The sequence below is a fragment of the Nanorana parkeri genome, unplaced genomic scaffold, assembly GCF_000935625.1.
Source record: "Nanorana parkeri isolate BGI_ZX_2015 unplaced genomic scaffold, ASM93562v1 scaffold1, whole genome shotgun sequence".
Classification (NCBI taxonomy): Eukaryota; Metazoa; Chordata; class Amphibia; order Anura; family Dicroglossidae; genus Nanorana; species Nanorana parkeri.
The window spans coordinates 4,110,541-4,127,612 of record NW_017306269.1 but is presented as its reverse complement, the minus strand read 5'-3'; the positions used below and the strand labels follow the sequence as shown (position 1 = coordinate 4,127,612).

The window sequence follows — 17,072 nt, the reverse complement described above, 5'->3', positions numbered from 1 at the left end:
CAATTCTGTGTTTACCACCAAAGTCCTATATACAGTAACAACAACCTGTTTTTCCCTTTCTAACACATTTTTCATTTATGGAAAAATAATTACATTTGTCAATAGTGTGTACAAGTGACTCTTGCCTTGCAGCACAATGGTCCTGTGTTGGACACAATCCTAAAATATAGTAGAAGATTAACAGGGTTATTCACAAAAGTGTGAAGAGTTTGCAGAAGGCAGGAGAAGTGAACAATCTAGGCCAAAATAGCTGATTTGGAAAATTCTCCAATTCAGCTCACTTTCCAGTTCAGCTATGTTATCCTAGATTGTTCACTTCTCCTGCCTTCTCCAAACTCTTCAACCATTTGTGAATAACCTTGTAAATTGTTCTGTTGTGTGTATGAGTGTAGACTGAACATTAGCGTGAAGCTGGCCACACCTGGAGCAAATGTTGGCTATTTCTTGATGGGTATCCCTGTCGGCAGTGTCTTACCCGACACCTTTGGATCTGAAGTTTAAAGGAGCCAGGCTGAAAATTCTCATAGTTACATAGTTAGCCAAGTTGAAAAAAGACAAGTCTATTGAGTTCAACCTATAGAGTTCCAGTTCAACCTATAGAGATCGAGTTCAACCTATAGAGATCAAGTTCAACTCTATTCTTGGGTGAACAGTCACTAAAGGCAATCAGCTGCAGTCACTGTTCATGGATTGTGACAGCACTGGATGTCAGAATACAATAGCCACAGCGGAAGATTTGTCCATCCACTCTGTTTAGCATGGATGGGGGAAACTGTTCAATTGTTTTTAGCTAGCCAATATATGACCAGCTTTAATCACCTGCAGGCACTGCTATGAAAGGTTCAGTGGTCCCTGTAAAGCACTGGAGGAGATGCTATATAGTTGAGTAAAACCAATAATTTTTCCTAAATGTTAAGTTAAAAAAAGATTGCATGACGAAAATAGTAAATAGTGTGAAAAAGAATAGGCATGGCTTTCTTAGAGTATTTTGGTTTACAGAGAGCCACCCTTTAAATGAATTATTTATGCATTAGGAGTCACAGAGAACATGCCATATTCCCGCAGTCACTTTGTGTAATACACTTATCCAATGGACTATGGGTAATGTGGTTATTAGAGGGGTAATCAATAAAATACAGCCCTCCCTGGGGAGCAGATATTATTGACTGTCTCATGTATTAGCCTTTAGTGACTTATATGTCCGATTCCAGAAATAGGTGGGACGGCTCCTTTGGCAAAAATACATTTGCGTTAGCAAAGTAATAAAAAGATACACAAAACCTAAAGTCAGTTTACTGAAACATTCATATTACTTCTCATCCAAGAAACAAACTCATTATTCAAGTCACTGCTATGACAGCCTGGAGTATACACGCACCTACAACCTTTCTGCTTCACACAACAGGAGCAGCAATGTGATACATTAAGTGGTTTATTCAAATGCGCCAGAGCTGTAATAGAATGCAGAGGCAGCATGCTGCTAATGGCACAGGCTGGAGGGAACTGCTACATTTAGAGAAATACAAAGCCTTTAGAGGATTGGCTGCTTTGGGTACGAATTAATATTTCAAGAAAAGCGAGAGTGCATGCAGAACTATGTTCCTTTCATTACGGGAAGTGTATTCCATGTTATTTTGCGATTTTAGGTCTTTCTTGCTGGAGAAGCAAGTAAAACTTTCTAACCAAAAGGAAGAGACCACACAACCAAAGGTATAAGGAAGAGACCACATAACCAAAGGTATAAGGAAGAGACCACATGACCAAAGGTATAAGGAAGAGACTTCACTGGATTCTAGGTGATAAAATCCGTTTTGTGTAGGGTTGCTCCAAAAAGAGAACCAGTCAGAAGGGCAAAAAATATTAAATTATTACAGCTTTGAAAGCTTACTTATCGATTATGTATATTTATTCCTTTATTCAGCTTTATTCCTTTGTCTTTGTAAGAATTAGGGATGAGTGCTAGTGTACTGCCAATTTGAACTTTCTATTTTACCTTTTTTTTTACTGTTTTCCCCGTGTATCTGATTCATTTCTGTAAACAAAAAGGCTAATGAGGGATTTTTTAGGCACCAGAACAGGTCCAGGATGAATAAAGTAGCACCAATACCCCAGTGCCCCTTCTTGCGTAATTTTCTCCTAGTCCTTATACTGTATTTATTATGTCTTCTTACCTCTCAACTTGTTATGATAATCTAATTTGGCATACACACTTTGATCATCTGACACTTGACAATGCAGTATCTATGATTTTGTTTGATGATGATTTAATAGCAAACACAGACCTCCAAGTATTTCTTTCAGAGTTACCTCTAAATAAGCTGTGGGTTGTTTCAGGAAGCACTGGAAGAACACACTAAAATAATACCAGTTATGCACCTTTTCAGTATCGATCCCCCGAGACATGGACCAGGTAGACACTATGTAATCCATCACACGCTCACTCAGTCCTTTGGGCACTTGGTAAAGTTTGAGGAAGTCCCTCACACTGTTCAGCATTTCATGGTAGCGGTTGGTGTTGGCATACATTTGCTGGAAGATGGTGGTCACATTACCAAAAATAGTTGCATATAGAAGAGCTGAAAATGAAAGAGAACATTTCATATTGTTAGTTACAATTGAATTAGCCCAATGTATTGTGGTCAGGACTAAAAAAATTTTATATTGAATATAAAATATTATTTATTTTTCTATTTTCAGCCAGCAGGTGGGGATTTAGCTTCCTTTTCAACTTTTCTGATTTCTCTTTGCCACCTGTTGTTAAAAATGTGTTATTTGCAGAGCTCAGTATCTCATGCGGAAATTTACATACACAAATAATTAAGTCAGAACAGAAATTTATTCCCTCCATTTAAAATATCAATCAGAGTGGCTAAAATAAAACAATGTCTGCCGTGCATTCTCTTTAGAAAAATCCATAGTGCACTGGGGAATTTGTGGCTTGTGATCACCCTGATTTATATGTTTATTTGTAAAACAATAATTGTATATATTATTTGCATTAAAACAAATTTACTTGGGCAAACTCCCTGACTCTTGGGACACAATTCTAGATAATACACCCTATTCCACCCTTTCGCCTACACAGCGGCTCACTTAATTATTTATTCTACATAGAGTCTATCATACTTGCCATGTTTAATTGTTTAAGTGGGGCAGAAGAGAATCAGGAGATTGTCCAAGGTGCCAAGGGGAAAACGTCAACTTAATCCATATGTTGTGGAGATGTCCCAAACTCTTTCGCTACTGGGAGGAGATTGTATCTTCCATTATTAATATACAGTATTTAGTGTCACACTAACCCTGGATTCTAGGTTCTGCATGCTGAGCCTTATTGTGGAAGACCAGTATGCCCCAGGGGTTTTGGATTCAATTATATGGCTTCTCTTTGTGGCAAGGGAATTGATTGACCTTAAATTGATATCCCCTCATCCACCTACTCTGGAGGACTGGCACTCTCAGGTTAATCTTTTATTTCCAAAAGAAAGGTATGCTTTGATTCATAGAGGCTGTCCACAAAGGTTTCCAAGGTTGTGGGGCCCATGGCTATCGATGCCTGGCCTTGCTCCACCTGCCTGCTTTTACGAAACGTATTAGGTTGATTGGCTCTCTAGGAGTAGGAGTGGAACTCTACCTATACTTCACCCCATCCTCTGTGTACCAGATTTTCAGTATAATCCCTGTTTGGGGTTCTAAATTGTTTGGATGAGATGGACGGGGTGAGATGAACAGCACTGTGGTGGATACTACTAGAGGGATTGCTATGGTGGTTATTGTGGCAATGTTACTTATTGTTTATTTTTCTGTGTTTATTATGTTAATTTCTTTGAATGTGCTGTTTTTCTGGGTATTTATGACTTGTTGCTATTACTATACCTTTAATATTGCAATGTTCTCCTCATAATTGTACCTTATCTGGAAACATACTATAATATATTAGAAGGATGAGTAGCCTCTTAATAATACAATTCACTCACAATCTTACTGTGGCATATATTTTTATTCTTTCAGTATACATAAGTATCAGACTCTGATACTTATGTATAGTGATAGTGAATGCTCCATTGTTAAATCTAAGCTACAGTATGAGATGCAGCCAACTGTTTGCATGCTTCTCTTGCTTTTGTATTTCTATGTAAAAAAAGAAAACCTTCAAAATCCTAATAAAAAACATTTATATGCAACTATTAAAATATGCAGATTTAAAAAAAAAAAAAAATGAAAGCTGTGATCCGTGCTAAACCAATATTGTCTAAACACAATATTCATGAGTATTCTTATTTGAATCTCTGTGTCCTTTCCAAATTTCTTCCAGATCTGAGTAGTAATCCAGCATTAAACAACTCCTGCACTCTGCCTCTTTCCAGGCACTGCAATAAAGACCAGTCATTACAGCTCTCTCTACTTGTGCAGGGTGACTGGTCTTGCATCTGCCCTCCTGTAGATTTCTGCAGGCAGCCTGTTGCCGGTGGGCCTGCTGGCACCACAGCTTTTACAAGTTAATATCTGGGTCTACAAAGGCATTTGTTCCACACAAAGTGATTTTATATCTCTTGTGGCTTTTGAGGAATACATTTAAATTAAATTTTTGTTGTGGTCAGAGCTTAATTTTAAAACTAAATTGACCCAAACCCACTACAGTTTCCATCACAAAAATGAATCAGTGATAATGCCACATAGGGTGTAGCCTACCTCCTGAGTGTCTCAAAATATCTTCTTGGAATTGGCGTTCTGTTCATTGCTGCCCCCTAGTTAAATCTCTATAGCTGCAAGTATATTTATTTTGAATGACCCAGAATGGAGCCTTCAAAAATGAAGGTCAGAGTGTTCCTTGGTTCTGATACTGCCCCCTCCCTAAGCTGATCACAGCCTCTCTCTCTCTTAACCCTTGGGGCATGAGGGAGATTGCACAACACAGACTCATGTAGTATCTCACAACTCTTACCAACTCTTTTACACTGGGAACTGCAGTTGTGAGATTATACACCAAAACTCCCGCAATGGTGGTAGCATAGCCAGTACTAAACCTAGTGATGGTGTCACACTTTCCCTGTGGATTTTATACAATGTAGAATACATTTTTAGAGAATCCAGCTACTGAAAAGTTTGTTATAGCATTGTGGGAAAGGGTGTAGACATAAACTACTGCAAGAATCTCGAAACCACTGGAGAGATGGGGTGAGTAGAGTGATTCAACCCACTAAAGCCCACACTTAGCTGAAAGGAGAGTTTTGGAGTTTAACAGAAAATAATAAAAAAGCACAACAATAAGGAAGCACTATAACATCCCACTAAATGCACCATTATCTCTAAAAGGAACATCAATGGTACAGAGAAGATCTTTAGATAAAGGGCTTATCTAGAAATAGAATATTGGGTGTCATCTATTCTAAAGCTGTTCTTTATACAAGATTAAATTTGTAATAGGTGTCTAAGAAGTAGTGTACCAAACACATACTGTATGGGGGATGTAGGCCAGGAATTCACAAAATCCGGTACCTTAATAATGCAATTAAAATGTTATTACATAAGAGTCTTAATGGAGGAATCTCAGTCCAGGTCTTACAGTTTGGCCCTTTTCCCAGGACACTTGCTTAATTGCTATCAAAAAAGTGCCAGAAGTAGTAGGAAGGTAAGGACGTCCCTGGCAAGCAAGGCAAGTATCTCGGGGGATCAACATTTTTCCTAAACGTATTTACACAATTAAGATCTTCTTAGCTGGGACTTTGTGATAAGCAGAACCCAGCAATGTTTGGCATTCTTAAACAGCTTCTATAAAGACAGTACACCCATCTATTCTGTTTGCTGTATGGGTTTAAAAGATGATTTATGAGTGGTGTAAAGGCAACCAAACATACCCCACCACATTTACACATCTGAATTTTCTTCACAATCAAATGCATGGATTCTTCATAGTAATGCAAAATACATATTTTACATATTTGCGGTGTACTATAGTTGAATAGCTTAAAGTGACACTAAACTCAGAAATGAAATCTTAGGTACAGTTTACACCAATTGCGGTGCATTCCAGAGCAGTAGCTGCTGGAACGCACAATTAATCGCATCGCAGCCACACCCCCCACCCACAGTGTGATCAGATGTGTAGCAAACATTGCCTGCGTTCCGGTCCAGTGCGAACGGAAAAAAATGCAGCATGCAACATTTGCGTTCGCACTGGACCGGAACGCAGGTCCAGTGTATGATCGTACTTGCGGGGGGCGTGGCTGCGGTGTCATTGACCTCAATGCACCGCCACGTCCCCTCCCGCCCCAGAGCGAAGGGGGGAGTTAGGTGTACCATTACTGTGCATTCCAGCAACTGGTGGGTCAGTTCTGCAGTACAGGTAAACAATTCATGCCTCCTGTTATTGTTTATGTATTTAATAGAGTGGGGTAAACAGGGTTTATTCAACAACAGGCATGTTCTTTAAGAATATTGTAACAAATAAATATTTTCTAACCATGCTCAAGTGAAAATGTAGCCCTCAGATGCAAGCAGGTGAAATGTCATGTGAGTACGAGTACGCTACTGCAAAACAGAGCAGAGGTAGACATTATAGAGAATGTAGACTATCCATTTACTAGAGGTCAAAGACATTAACAGGAATGCAGACTATCCATTTACTAGAGGTCAAAGACATTAGTAGGAATGTCGACTATCCATTTACTAGAGGTCAAAAACATTACTATAAGGTTTATTCATAAAAGGTGAAGAGTTTGGAGAAGGCAGGAGAAGTGAACAATCTAGGACAACATAGCTGATTTGGAAAAATTCTCCAATTCAGGTCAGTTTCCTGTTCAGCTATGTTGTCCCTGATTGCTCGCTTCTCCTGCCTTCTCCAAACTCATAACCCTTTTATGAATAACCCTGTATGACTGCAGACTATTTACTAAAGACCATTGAGTATCTAGCCTATCCATTCTTTAAGTGAAGATACTCAACTCTTGTACAAAATCAAACCAATATTATCTATTATTTGCTAGAGCCCAGAGACATTCATTAGAATACATTTGGGGCAGGATTCATTCAAATTTTGGAACTATCAATATAGTATTACACATGCACATATTACCTGCTGTTAATACTAATGTTCTAGAAGAATGTGGCAAGATCCTTACCTTTATGGAAACAATAGCAACTACCTAAAAATATCCAACAAGGTCTATTTCCTGCCCCTCCAAAACAAGAAAATTGTTGCTTGATCCAATTCAATTTTTATCTAGATGAGTCTATAGTGATCTTACATCCATAAGTACCTTTAGTTTGTCTTATAACACAATCACGTTTTATACCTTGGAGCTCATAGTAAATAATCACCTCTCTTTCTTAATAAATATGGATGGATCACCTTGCTCCAGCTAACCCAATTTTTCTTTGATGAATATGCCTCCATTAATAAACCTTGACTTGCAGTCTACCTCGCTCTTCTGTAAAATACACTCAGAGATCACACAGGTAATTCTACTAAATAAATAAATCACTTCCTTATCCTGCAGTAATGCACTTGTTCTTTCTTTTCTAATTATAGTTAGTGTCACCTAGTAAACATACAATAAGCAGGTACATTTACAGTAGTATTCAGTTTCTTTACTTGTCTATGGTACTCACGGAAAGAAACAAAGTTAACTATTACTGTATCATGGAGATCCATCCTTTTGCACTACAGATAGGAATTCCTAGAATATGAACAAGAGTCAAAATTTTGTTCAGATTTTAGATCCAGGTAGTTTTTAAAAATCCTACCAAACCATTCTTTGAAAAAAACCAAAAATGTAATTTACTTTTTAAATTGTACTATGTGTATTTACAGGTCATTCCTTTTCCTGACAAACCGGCTACAGCAGTGGTTCTCAACCTGCGTAAGAGACCCAAGTCCCACTGCAATGGAATGCACAAAATTAGGGTACCTCACGTTCCAGTTCGGGCGTACGGGGTGTGGGTGGGAGGTGCGTTTGGGGTACCATTCAAATGAATGTCAACCCAACACGCCTCCCACACCAGAATGCACAGTAGGTGCGATTGCATGGTACAGTGAGTTAATCGCATGGCACTATGCGATTAATGCACTGTACTAGTGTGAACGGGTCCTCAGAAACACTGACATACAAACACAACCACAGACACATTCTCACATACACACTCCAAAAAATATTTATTTTTATAAAAACATTTTTAAGGTCCACCCAGTCTCCCTACCTCACGAGAACTGGAGTGGATCCTCAGCCTGGGGTCCAGTGTGGGCTGTTGTGCTGTGATGGAGCTCCATCCATATGTGCATTGCTTGTACAGTTCCCTTGCGTGCCCTGTAGAGGTGCCGAGAGCCAGAATGTGATGTCACCCAGGTCCAGGCACCTCTATAGGACACAGCAGGGAGCTGTAAGGAATGCATGTATAGATGGAGCTCCCTCGCGGCCATAAGCTCATCCCATCCCACCTCAAGGAGCCTCTCACCTAAAAAAGTGGAAGGCATGCGGAGACCCACTGAACACGGGATCACGACCCACTTTTGGGTCACGACCCACCAGTTGAGAACCAAGGGTCTACAGTATCAGATCTTCCCAACATAACAGCTTAAATGAGAAAGAAGATAGAGAGCTGGAGTGAATTACTTCTTTATTCAGGTAAGCTTCCAAGGGAATTAGATAAAACTAAAAAGAGATCAGCTAAATATTATTATATCATATTTATATAGCGCTGACAATTAAAATAGTGTACATTAACATCAGTCTCTGCCCTCAAGTAGCTTACAATCTGAGGTCCCCATCTCATATATACACACATTAGAGCCAATTAACCTACCATTATGTCTTTGGAGTGTGGAAGGAAACCCATGCAATCAATCATCAATATGACGTAAAGCCGAGTTCCAGCTTTAAAAATGTATATATATATGTATATAAAAACATGCAGTTGATCCACATTTTTACTGTCCCTTGACTGCCCACCTACAATGTGACATGGCTGCTGCTCAGGACTTTAACACTGCACCAGCTGGGCAGTTTCACGGTATGGCAATTTTTACTTGGCATATGACGTTTGACAGCTGGCACTTTCAAATTTGGTGATTGAAGTCAATGGGACTGCGCCGCAACTGCATGCCAAATACTCGGCACACGATTGCGGCACAGTTTTGATGGAAAATCTCCCTTGGGATGAAATATGGCATTGAGGAGACAGCAGTATAGGCTTCTGAATGCCTGCAAACTGCCACTCAGCCACCTTCTAAAAAGGTTCCACCGCCAAAGTCACGGAAATTCCTACTGGTTAGTAGAACCCCCGGAAACAGTGTCCCCAGCCCACATTGGTAGATTTCCTACCTATTCCTGTTTTGTAGTGATAGCGGTCACCAGGACAAATGGAGAGGGTAAATCTCCCTAACGGATTCTGACAATGCTTCTATTCCCTATCCAAAAATGTAAACAAAAATTAACTTCAGTCGTACTTTAAGGCTTACAGAACCACAGTGGGTGAGCTATAGGTATACAGTACACTATTCCAACAACAATGGAGAGCAAACTGGATAGGGAAAGTAACAATGAGGACGCACCAGGATTGCCCTGCAGGCAACCCGAATCGTTCTATTATACTTGGCAAAATATATTACTGACAGTCAGCAATATGATGTATTATGTCAGTGTGCTGCCCTAAGCCACAGCCTATATAGCCTATATAGAAATCTTGCCCTGCTCCACATTGCATATAAAGTATATCAAACAAAACATAGAAGTATAAAAATACAGCACACGCCTTCATATTTGTACAATAATAAATGAGTCATACATGAGCTATATCCATAGCAAAGTGTAGAGCTTCCACCCTAAGCTAGAGGAAGATCATTGTACGTAGGAGTAACTGACAGACATAGCCTGTGGTGGTCATCAATTTCTATCCATTTGTATCAATGATTATTTAGTCCATATTTTATTTGGACTGTTTAGCTTTCCAGACATTCACAAGCGCAGTGCAGCTAGCTGAATGAATAACAATTATAATAATGTATACAGCCCCAAAGGCAAAATTAATCTGCCGAAATAGATATTCAGCTCTCCCTGTAGTAACTGTAATGTGTCATTACAAAACTGAATTAAGCAATGATTACTTAATCATGACTGTAGCTTCAAAGGACTCTATTTACTGGATGAAAAGGTAGAAAACTGACCCAACAACAAATTCTAATAGTCGTTCTCTAGCGATGTAAATTTTAATTCTATCCTTCTTCTAACTGATGAAATTATAATTTAAAAGATAAAGAGGCCATTCATGGCCTTAAGCAATGTCGCCTTCAAACTGAAGTAAAGGTTGAATATGTGTCAGTGTAGTCAACAGTATTAAACAGATTGTTGTTTTTGTAATTCCAAATGAATCTGATGAAGGGGGTTATGTCTGTTCTGTGCACCTGCTCCTGCAGGAGGTCAGACAGGCAGCACTGTCCCCCTGAGAGATCAGGGGTTCAGTGCTGCCTGTACTTTAAAGGGAGTATATAATGGCTGAGGATTACAGTTGATCCTGGAAATCAGATGACATTAGATTTCAACTGGCATTCATTAGTTGAGATGTCCTGGGATGAATCCTAATTTCAGTGTTTGTCTTTGGCAGTTCAGGTTCCCAACAAAAATGTTTTGGAGAAAGGGACTAAAGGTTGTTCCTGCCTTATATTTGCTACTGCTGTTGCCTGGGAACCCTTAGTTTGGCTGCTAGTGCCACCAGGTTCCACCCTTCTATCTTAGTATGTCAAGATATGAGATATTAGTATCTCAAAATGTTTGAAGGAAGTGGCCCAGGCTGTTTTTTTTTTCGTTCAAAATGATTTTTATCGGTTTTAAGTGCATTAACAAGTAATTCCGTGTACATATGCAATGTCGATCTTGTGTACATGACATGTATTATATACGATAAAGAAGAAATAAAATGGTATGGTAATAAACTATTGACCATGAAAGTCTAAGGAAAGTAGTGGTTGTAACTAAAGCAACATTTGAACATGAATATTGTTTCGAGGGTGCAGAAAACTTGTTTGAATTGTCCGGTCCTTGATGAGAAGGGGAAGGAGGGTAAGGTATGTGGGTAAGGTAGGAAAGGAGAGAGAAATGAAGAAGGGGGAGAAATACAGAAGATAGAAATATGTGGGAGATGAAGTAAAGTTACATTTTCATTACCACCAGTAATAAGTCCTTATACAGTGGGGTAAAAAAGTATTTAGTCAGCCACCAATTGTGCAAGTTCTCCCACTTAAAAAGATGAGAGAGGCCTGTAATTGGCATCATAGGTAGACCTCAACTATCAGAGACAAAATGAGAAAACAAATACAGACAAATCACATTGGCTGATTTGGAACTCATTTATTTGCAAACTATTTGCAAATAGTTCTATTTTGGTTTCATTTGACCATGTGACATTCTCCCAATCCTCTTCTGGATAATCCAAATGCTCTCTAGCAAACTTCAGACCCGGACATGTACTGGCGCAAGCAGGGGGACACGTCTGGCACTGCAGGATCTGAGTCACTGGCGGCGTAGTGTGTTACTGATGGTAGCCTTTGTTACGTTGGTCCCAGCTCTCTGCAGGTCATTCACTAGGTCCCCCCGTGTGGTCCTGGGATTTTTGCTCACCGTTCTTGTGATCATTTTGACCCCACGGGGTGAGATCTTGCGTGGAGCCCCAGATCGAGGGAGATTATCAGTGGTCTTGTATGTCTTCCATTTTCTAATTATTGCTCCCACAGTTGATTTGTTCACACCAAGCTGCTTGCCTATTGCAGATTCAGTCTTCCCAGCCTGGTGCAGGTCTACAATTTTGTTTCTGGTGTCCTTCGACAGCTCTTTGGTCTTCACCATAGTGGAGTTTGGAGTGTGACTGTTTGAGGTTGTGGACAGGTGTCTTTTATACTGATAACAAGTTCAAACAGGTGCCATTGATACAGGTAATGAGTGCAGGACAGAGGAGCCTCTTAAAGAAGAAGGTACAGGTCTGTGAGAGCCAGAACTCTTGCTTGTTTGTAGGTGACCAAATACTTATTTTCCACCATAATTTGCAAATAAATTTGTTCCAAATCAGCCAATGTGATTTGTCTGGATTTGTTTTCTCATTTTGTCTCTCATAGTTGAGGTCTACCTATGATGCCAATTACAGGCCTCTCTCATCTTTTTAAGTGGGAGAACTTGCACAATTGGTGGCTGACTAAATACTTTTTTGCCCAATTGTATGATCAAGGAATCCACATAGAATGAGGGAGGAAGGTAAGATTCAATCTGTTTCTTTTTTATTACATCATCCCATCATTCAGGAATGCCAGGAGCTTCCCAAACCATTCTGAACAAATTTGTATAATTTGCTGCTCTGGAATGCACAATTTTTTGGAGCCTGGTTCTGACCAAAAATGCCAAATTTCAGAGGTTGCAAATTCTATAAGGTTTGGTTGGATCACAACTGATCAAACTTTTTAGACGTTTAGCTATCTCTAATAGGGATCAATTTAATTTTTGAAAGTTCATGTTTTTAATTGATGTTTACATGGTGCACCAATGACAGCACAGCTAATGCAGCTTGCTTTTCATATATTTCGGGAAAAAGGGAAAAAGAACATATGAAAAGATGCCAAAACCTCTATCTGCTGACTGGAAAAGAAAATAAACAGTATATACTGTAATATATTAGTCCTGTAATATAATTAATATATAAATCAACTACATACATAATCACTATACAGTACATTTTTTTTAATACAAAATTGTTGATTCCACAGATGTTGGAGGTTGGTGCTCTGGCCCCTCTTAATGGTGCATCAAGACTGGGACCTAGGGACCACTCATGTGTTTCTGAAGGATGCAGCCTGAATAAGTTTCCCCTGAGAAATGCCATATTCAAGACAGTTGGGGTGATGAGACCTGCTGGGAGTCGGAGTGAAGATCATGTTCTATCCTGTAATTGCCTGCCTTGGCACACCACCCGGGAGAGGGACAGTTATACATCTACAATCATTATATACTTTCCCAATTATGTTAATTTGCTGAACGTTAGCTTCTTGATGTTCATCTTTATTATTAGCACATTATTATTATTATTAATTTTATACAGGATTTATATAGCGCCAATAGTTTGCACAGCGCTTTACAATATAAGGAAGACATTACAGTCACAATACAATTTAAGATGGTAAGGAGGGCCCTGCCCGTGAGGGCTTACAATCTAAAAGGGAGGGGCAAGTGATACATGAGGAGGTAGCTGCGTGGGGATGATTGTTTGAGAAAGTGATTGTTCAGTGGTTAGGTTGAGGTGGGATAGGAAATATTCCTTCTTCCTTTTTCTGTGGAAGCATATATAATATATAGATTCTGCCGCAGTTTCTCAGTAAGGTTCATCTACAAAATCCACTCTTCCAGGTTTAGTCTACTTGTCACGTTACTACGTTTGTTGACTTAGTAAACACTTTGCTTATAGAAAAGCAGATATAAAAACACCATTTGATGCAGTTGTGTATTGCTTTAAATATAATTAGACAGTATTTTTACATACAGCTAGTATAAACACCTGAATCTGTCTTACATCAGTATACTATCATACTCTGCACAACAGAACTCAGACTGGGAGAGGGGAGGGCAGCAGTGGGAGCCAAACAGGCTTTGGTAAATGTACATGTGCTAACAGGGAGCATTCTGATCCAAGTAGAGAGCAGAAACAGTGATTATCAGTGTTGCTGCTCCTTCATTGTCTTGTCAGCAGTCTGTGGGTAATGAGGCGACACCAACATATTATTTAAAGTCTCAGTAAACCCAAAAGCTGATTCTTCATAAGAGGCTCCCATGATAATGGTATAATAAATGATAATCAGCATGGATTTAGGAAGGACCGTTCCTGCCGGACCAACCTTCATTCTACGAAGAGGTAAGTAGAAATCTGGATGGAGTGAGGCCGGTGGATGTGGTATATTTGGATTTTTCAAAAGCGTTTGACACAGTACCTCATAAACGCTTACTACACAAGCTGAGGTCTATGGGCATAGATGGAATGGTGTGTACATGGATAGAGAATTGGCTACAGGACCGAGTCCAGAGAGTATTGATAAATGGCTCCTTTTCAGATTGGTCTAGGCCTGGTCATGAGTGGCGTGCCCCAGGGTTCTGTGCTGGGCCCCATGCTATTCAACCTGTTTATTAACGATATTGGCGAGGGCGTGAATAGCCATGTTTCCGTGTTTGCTGATGATACTAAAATTGGGAGGGTAATAGAAACGGACTTAGACATTATAACATTACAGGAGGACCTGGACAAAATAGGGGAGTGGGCAACTACATGGCAGATGAGGTTTAATGTCGATAAATGTAAAGTAATGCACTTTGGGGTTAAAAATAGGCAAGCGGAATACACATTAATGGGCACTCCACTAGGGAAGTCAGAAATGGAAAAAGATCTGGGGGTCATTGTAGACCACAGATTGAATAATAGCTTGCAATGCCAGGCTGCTGTAAACAAATCAAGCAGAGTTCTGTCTGGTATTAAAAAGGGAATGTACTGTAGAGACAAGTCTATAATTTTGCCACTTTATTGATCGCCGGTTCTGCCTCATTTGGAATATGCCGTCCAGTTTTGCTCCACAAAAAGGATGTTGGTATAAAATTCATTTCAGTACAGCGTTGCGTGACGGAATAAATGTCAGTCAAAGTACCGCAGCGCTGAACACTGAAAAATGGCCTGGCCAGGTAGGGGATCTAAACACCTGGTCTTCAAGCAGTTAAACATGTTCGCGCTGGGGGTGCGGAGATTAAGGGGTGATATGATTTTGATGTACAAAATGTTCAACGGTGATAGCAACATCAGCAATAAACTTTTTACGGTAAACTCCATAACAAAGACTAGAGGCCACCACCTAAAATTGGTGGAAAAAAGATTTCAGCACAAGGGGCGTAGGGGCTTCTACTCAGTTAGAGTGGTTAGGGTCTGGAACTCGCTGCCGCAAGCAGTGAATTCAGTTGAGAGTGTTGAATCATTGAAAAAGCATTGGGACACTTTTCTCAGAGACCGTAACATACAGGGGTACAGGTACACTTAAGAACAAGATCACACAGGGACTCATACACATGTAGAATTATATGCATACACGCAATAGGTTGAACTTGATGGACCTGTGTCTTTATTCAACCTCAAATACTAAGTAACTATGTGATTGACAGCAGCTCCTCCAGAGAACCTCACTCTCATAATAGGGCTGAAGAAAAAGCAGCATCATGATCGTCTGATAAGTATCAAAGAAGAAACTAAGCACAGCACAATGATTACTGTTATCACTGACAACTATATATTTGAATATAACGCTGTCATCAGGGCAAGTGACGTTCTAAAGCTTAGCACCACCCACAGACTGGAGCCATACACTGCAGAAAAGAAGGAAATTCAGCATGTGACCAGGATAAATAACCTAAGAAAAGCATTTCTGCTACTTTGATTGCTGCAATTTATGCAAAGATTGTTTACTGAGAGTATGCCCACATTGTATGTCTAGACTCTAGAGGGAGGTGGGAGGGTTGACATTTACTTTTAGGCCTCATTCACATGGGCGTGTTGTCCGGTGGCGCATGAAGGACTGACTGTTGATGTGTCCCAAAGCTACAGGAACAAATATGCAGGCAGTTCATTTGACGGGAACTGCTGCTTTCCGCAAATCCAAGTTTTGACAGCCACACACAGACGGTGTAAGGACCTACATGCATCCTGTCTGCATCCAAGGCTGTACATTATCTGTGTGTGTGTGTCAAAACTCAGAGCTGTGGAAATGCACAATAAGTACAAATGGTTGCATATGGCCTTTGGGCCACAGGTTGGACACCTGGGGAAAAGATGGTTAGAAATAAGATAAGTCTTAGCATTGTGTAAAGATATTGTAGTTTACATGCTATTTTCTTTAAAAAGACCAGCAAATGAAGAAAAGTAAAAGAACTATTGAATGGCAGCTATTAAATGGTGTCCTCTGCTAACTTCACCATTTTCCCCTAAATCCTTGATCAGCTGCTGGAGCCCCAAGAATAACCTGGTATAGGGGAAAATGTGCACCTCACAATTCATTGCTTGGTACCTAAGCAGTCTATCAACGTCAACAGGTAGCAGAAGTCATCTGCAGCCCTATGCAGATACCCATTTTTAGAAAACCAGAATTTGCATGGGATTTTCATGCATCTCTAGCATTGAATTGGGGATGTTTGGGACAGTGAAGGCAGGAGCAGACACTCTATGGTGCCTACCATACAAAAGCTCTGCTGTTTTGCTTTCAATGACCTGATTAAAGTTCACTTTAAAGTAGCCAGTTTTGCACCTTTGTTGCCTTATACTTTCTGCTTTCACTGATCTTAATCCCTTCCATAGCCAGAGGGGAAGTGAGCTCATTTGACTGCAATATGCTGAGCCCCCTAGGGGAGAGATAAGTCCTGGAATAACTTGGAATAGCATGTTCCTCATAAAAGATGGATGTGCCTAAGCTGTGATCGGTTCTGCGACTCTTTAAAACTTGAATTTAGGCAAAACATCTCTGGACGGATTGGCATTAAAGTCATCTTTATAACTCCATCACTCCTGAACACGACTCAGAAAGAGATGGTAAATGTCATATTTGGCTTAGTGTGGATAGAGGCAGCCAGGAGAGGTACATGGAGAATAGTCAGCAGCTGCCTGTATAGCTTGCGGCCAATGAAAATTGAGACTGGCTTAACCATGAATTCATAATACACAGAACGCGTGGAGATGAACTGGGGTGAGGACTATAATACAGGCTTTAGTTATAAATGGAGTCAGAGCAAAAGAAGCTTTAAGAGTCAGACCGCCCAAAAGTGATTGTTAAGCGTATCTGTAGCCAGAATTTTTCTTCCTAAGTTTTGGGTAGTGTAGGGAACTGTTGGAACCCCTATCAGGTTCTTTTGCTGTCTGTATGCACACTAGAAAGATTCACTCTTTTTTGTCCTCATGACTAGCAGTGAAGCTTGGGTTGCCATCGGTTTGTGGCAAATCCCCTAGATTTGTGAAGCTTGCAAACCTTTGGCTGAACAGTTTGCTGATTCAATGTCAGTAGCATTTAAATTCCCATAAAG

The 17,072-nt window shown here is 40.0% G+C and overlaps 1 protein-coding gene across 1 annotated transcript in view; it reads right to left on the bottom strand.

The window, feature by feature from the left end:
* KCNH1 (potassium voltage-gated channel subfamily H member 1) overlaps positions 1–17,072 on the bottom strand; it is a 253,988-nt gene that overhangs the window by 99,357 nt on the left and 137,559 nt on the right. The window contains exon 8 of the mRNA XM_018552733.1: positions 2,377–2,576. Coding sequence (XP_018408235.1) covers positions 2,377–2,576 — 200 coding nt within the window. The remainder of the gene's footprint in view (positions 1–2,376; positions 2,577–17,072) is intronic.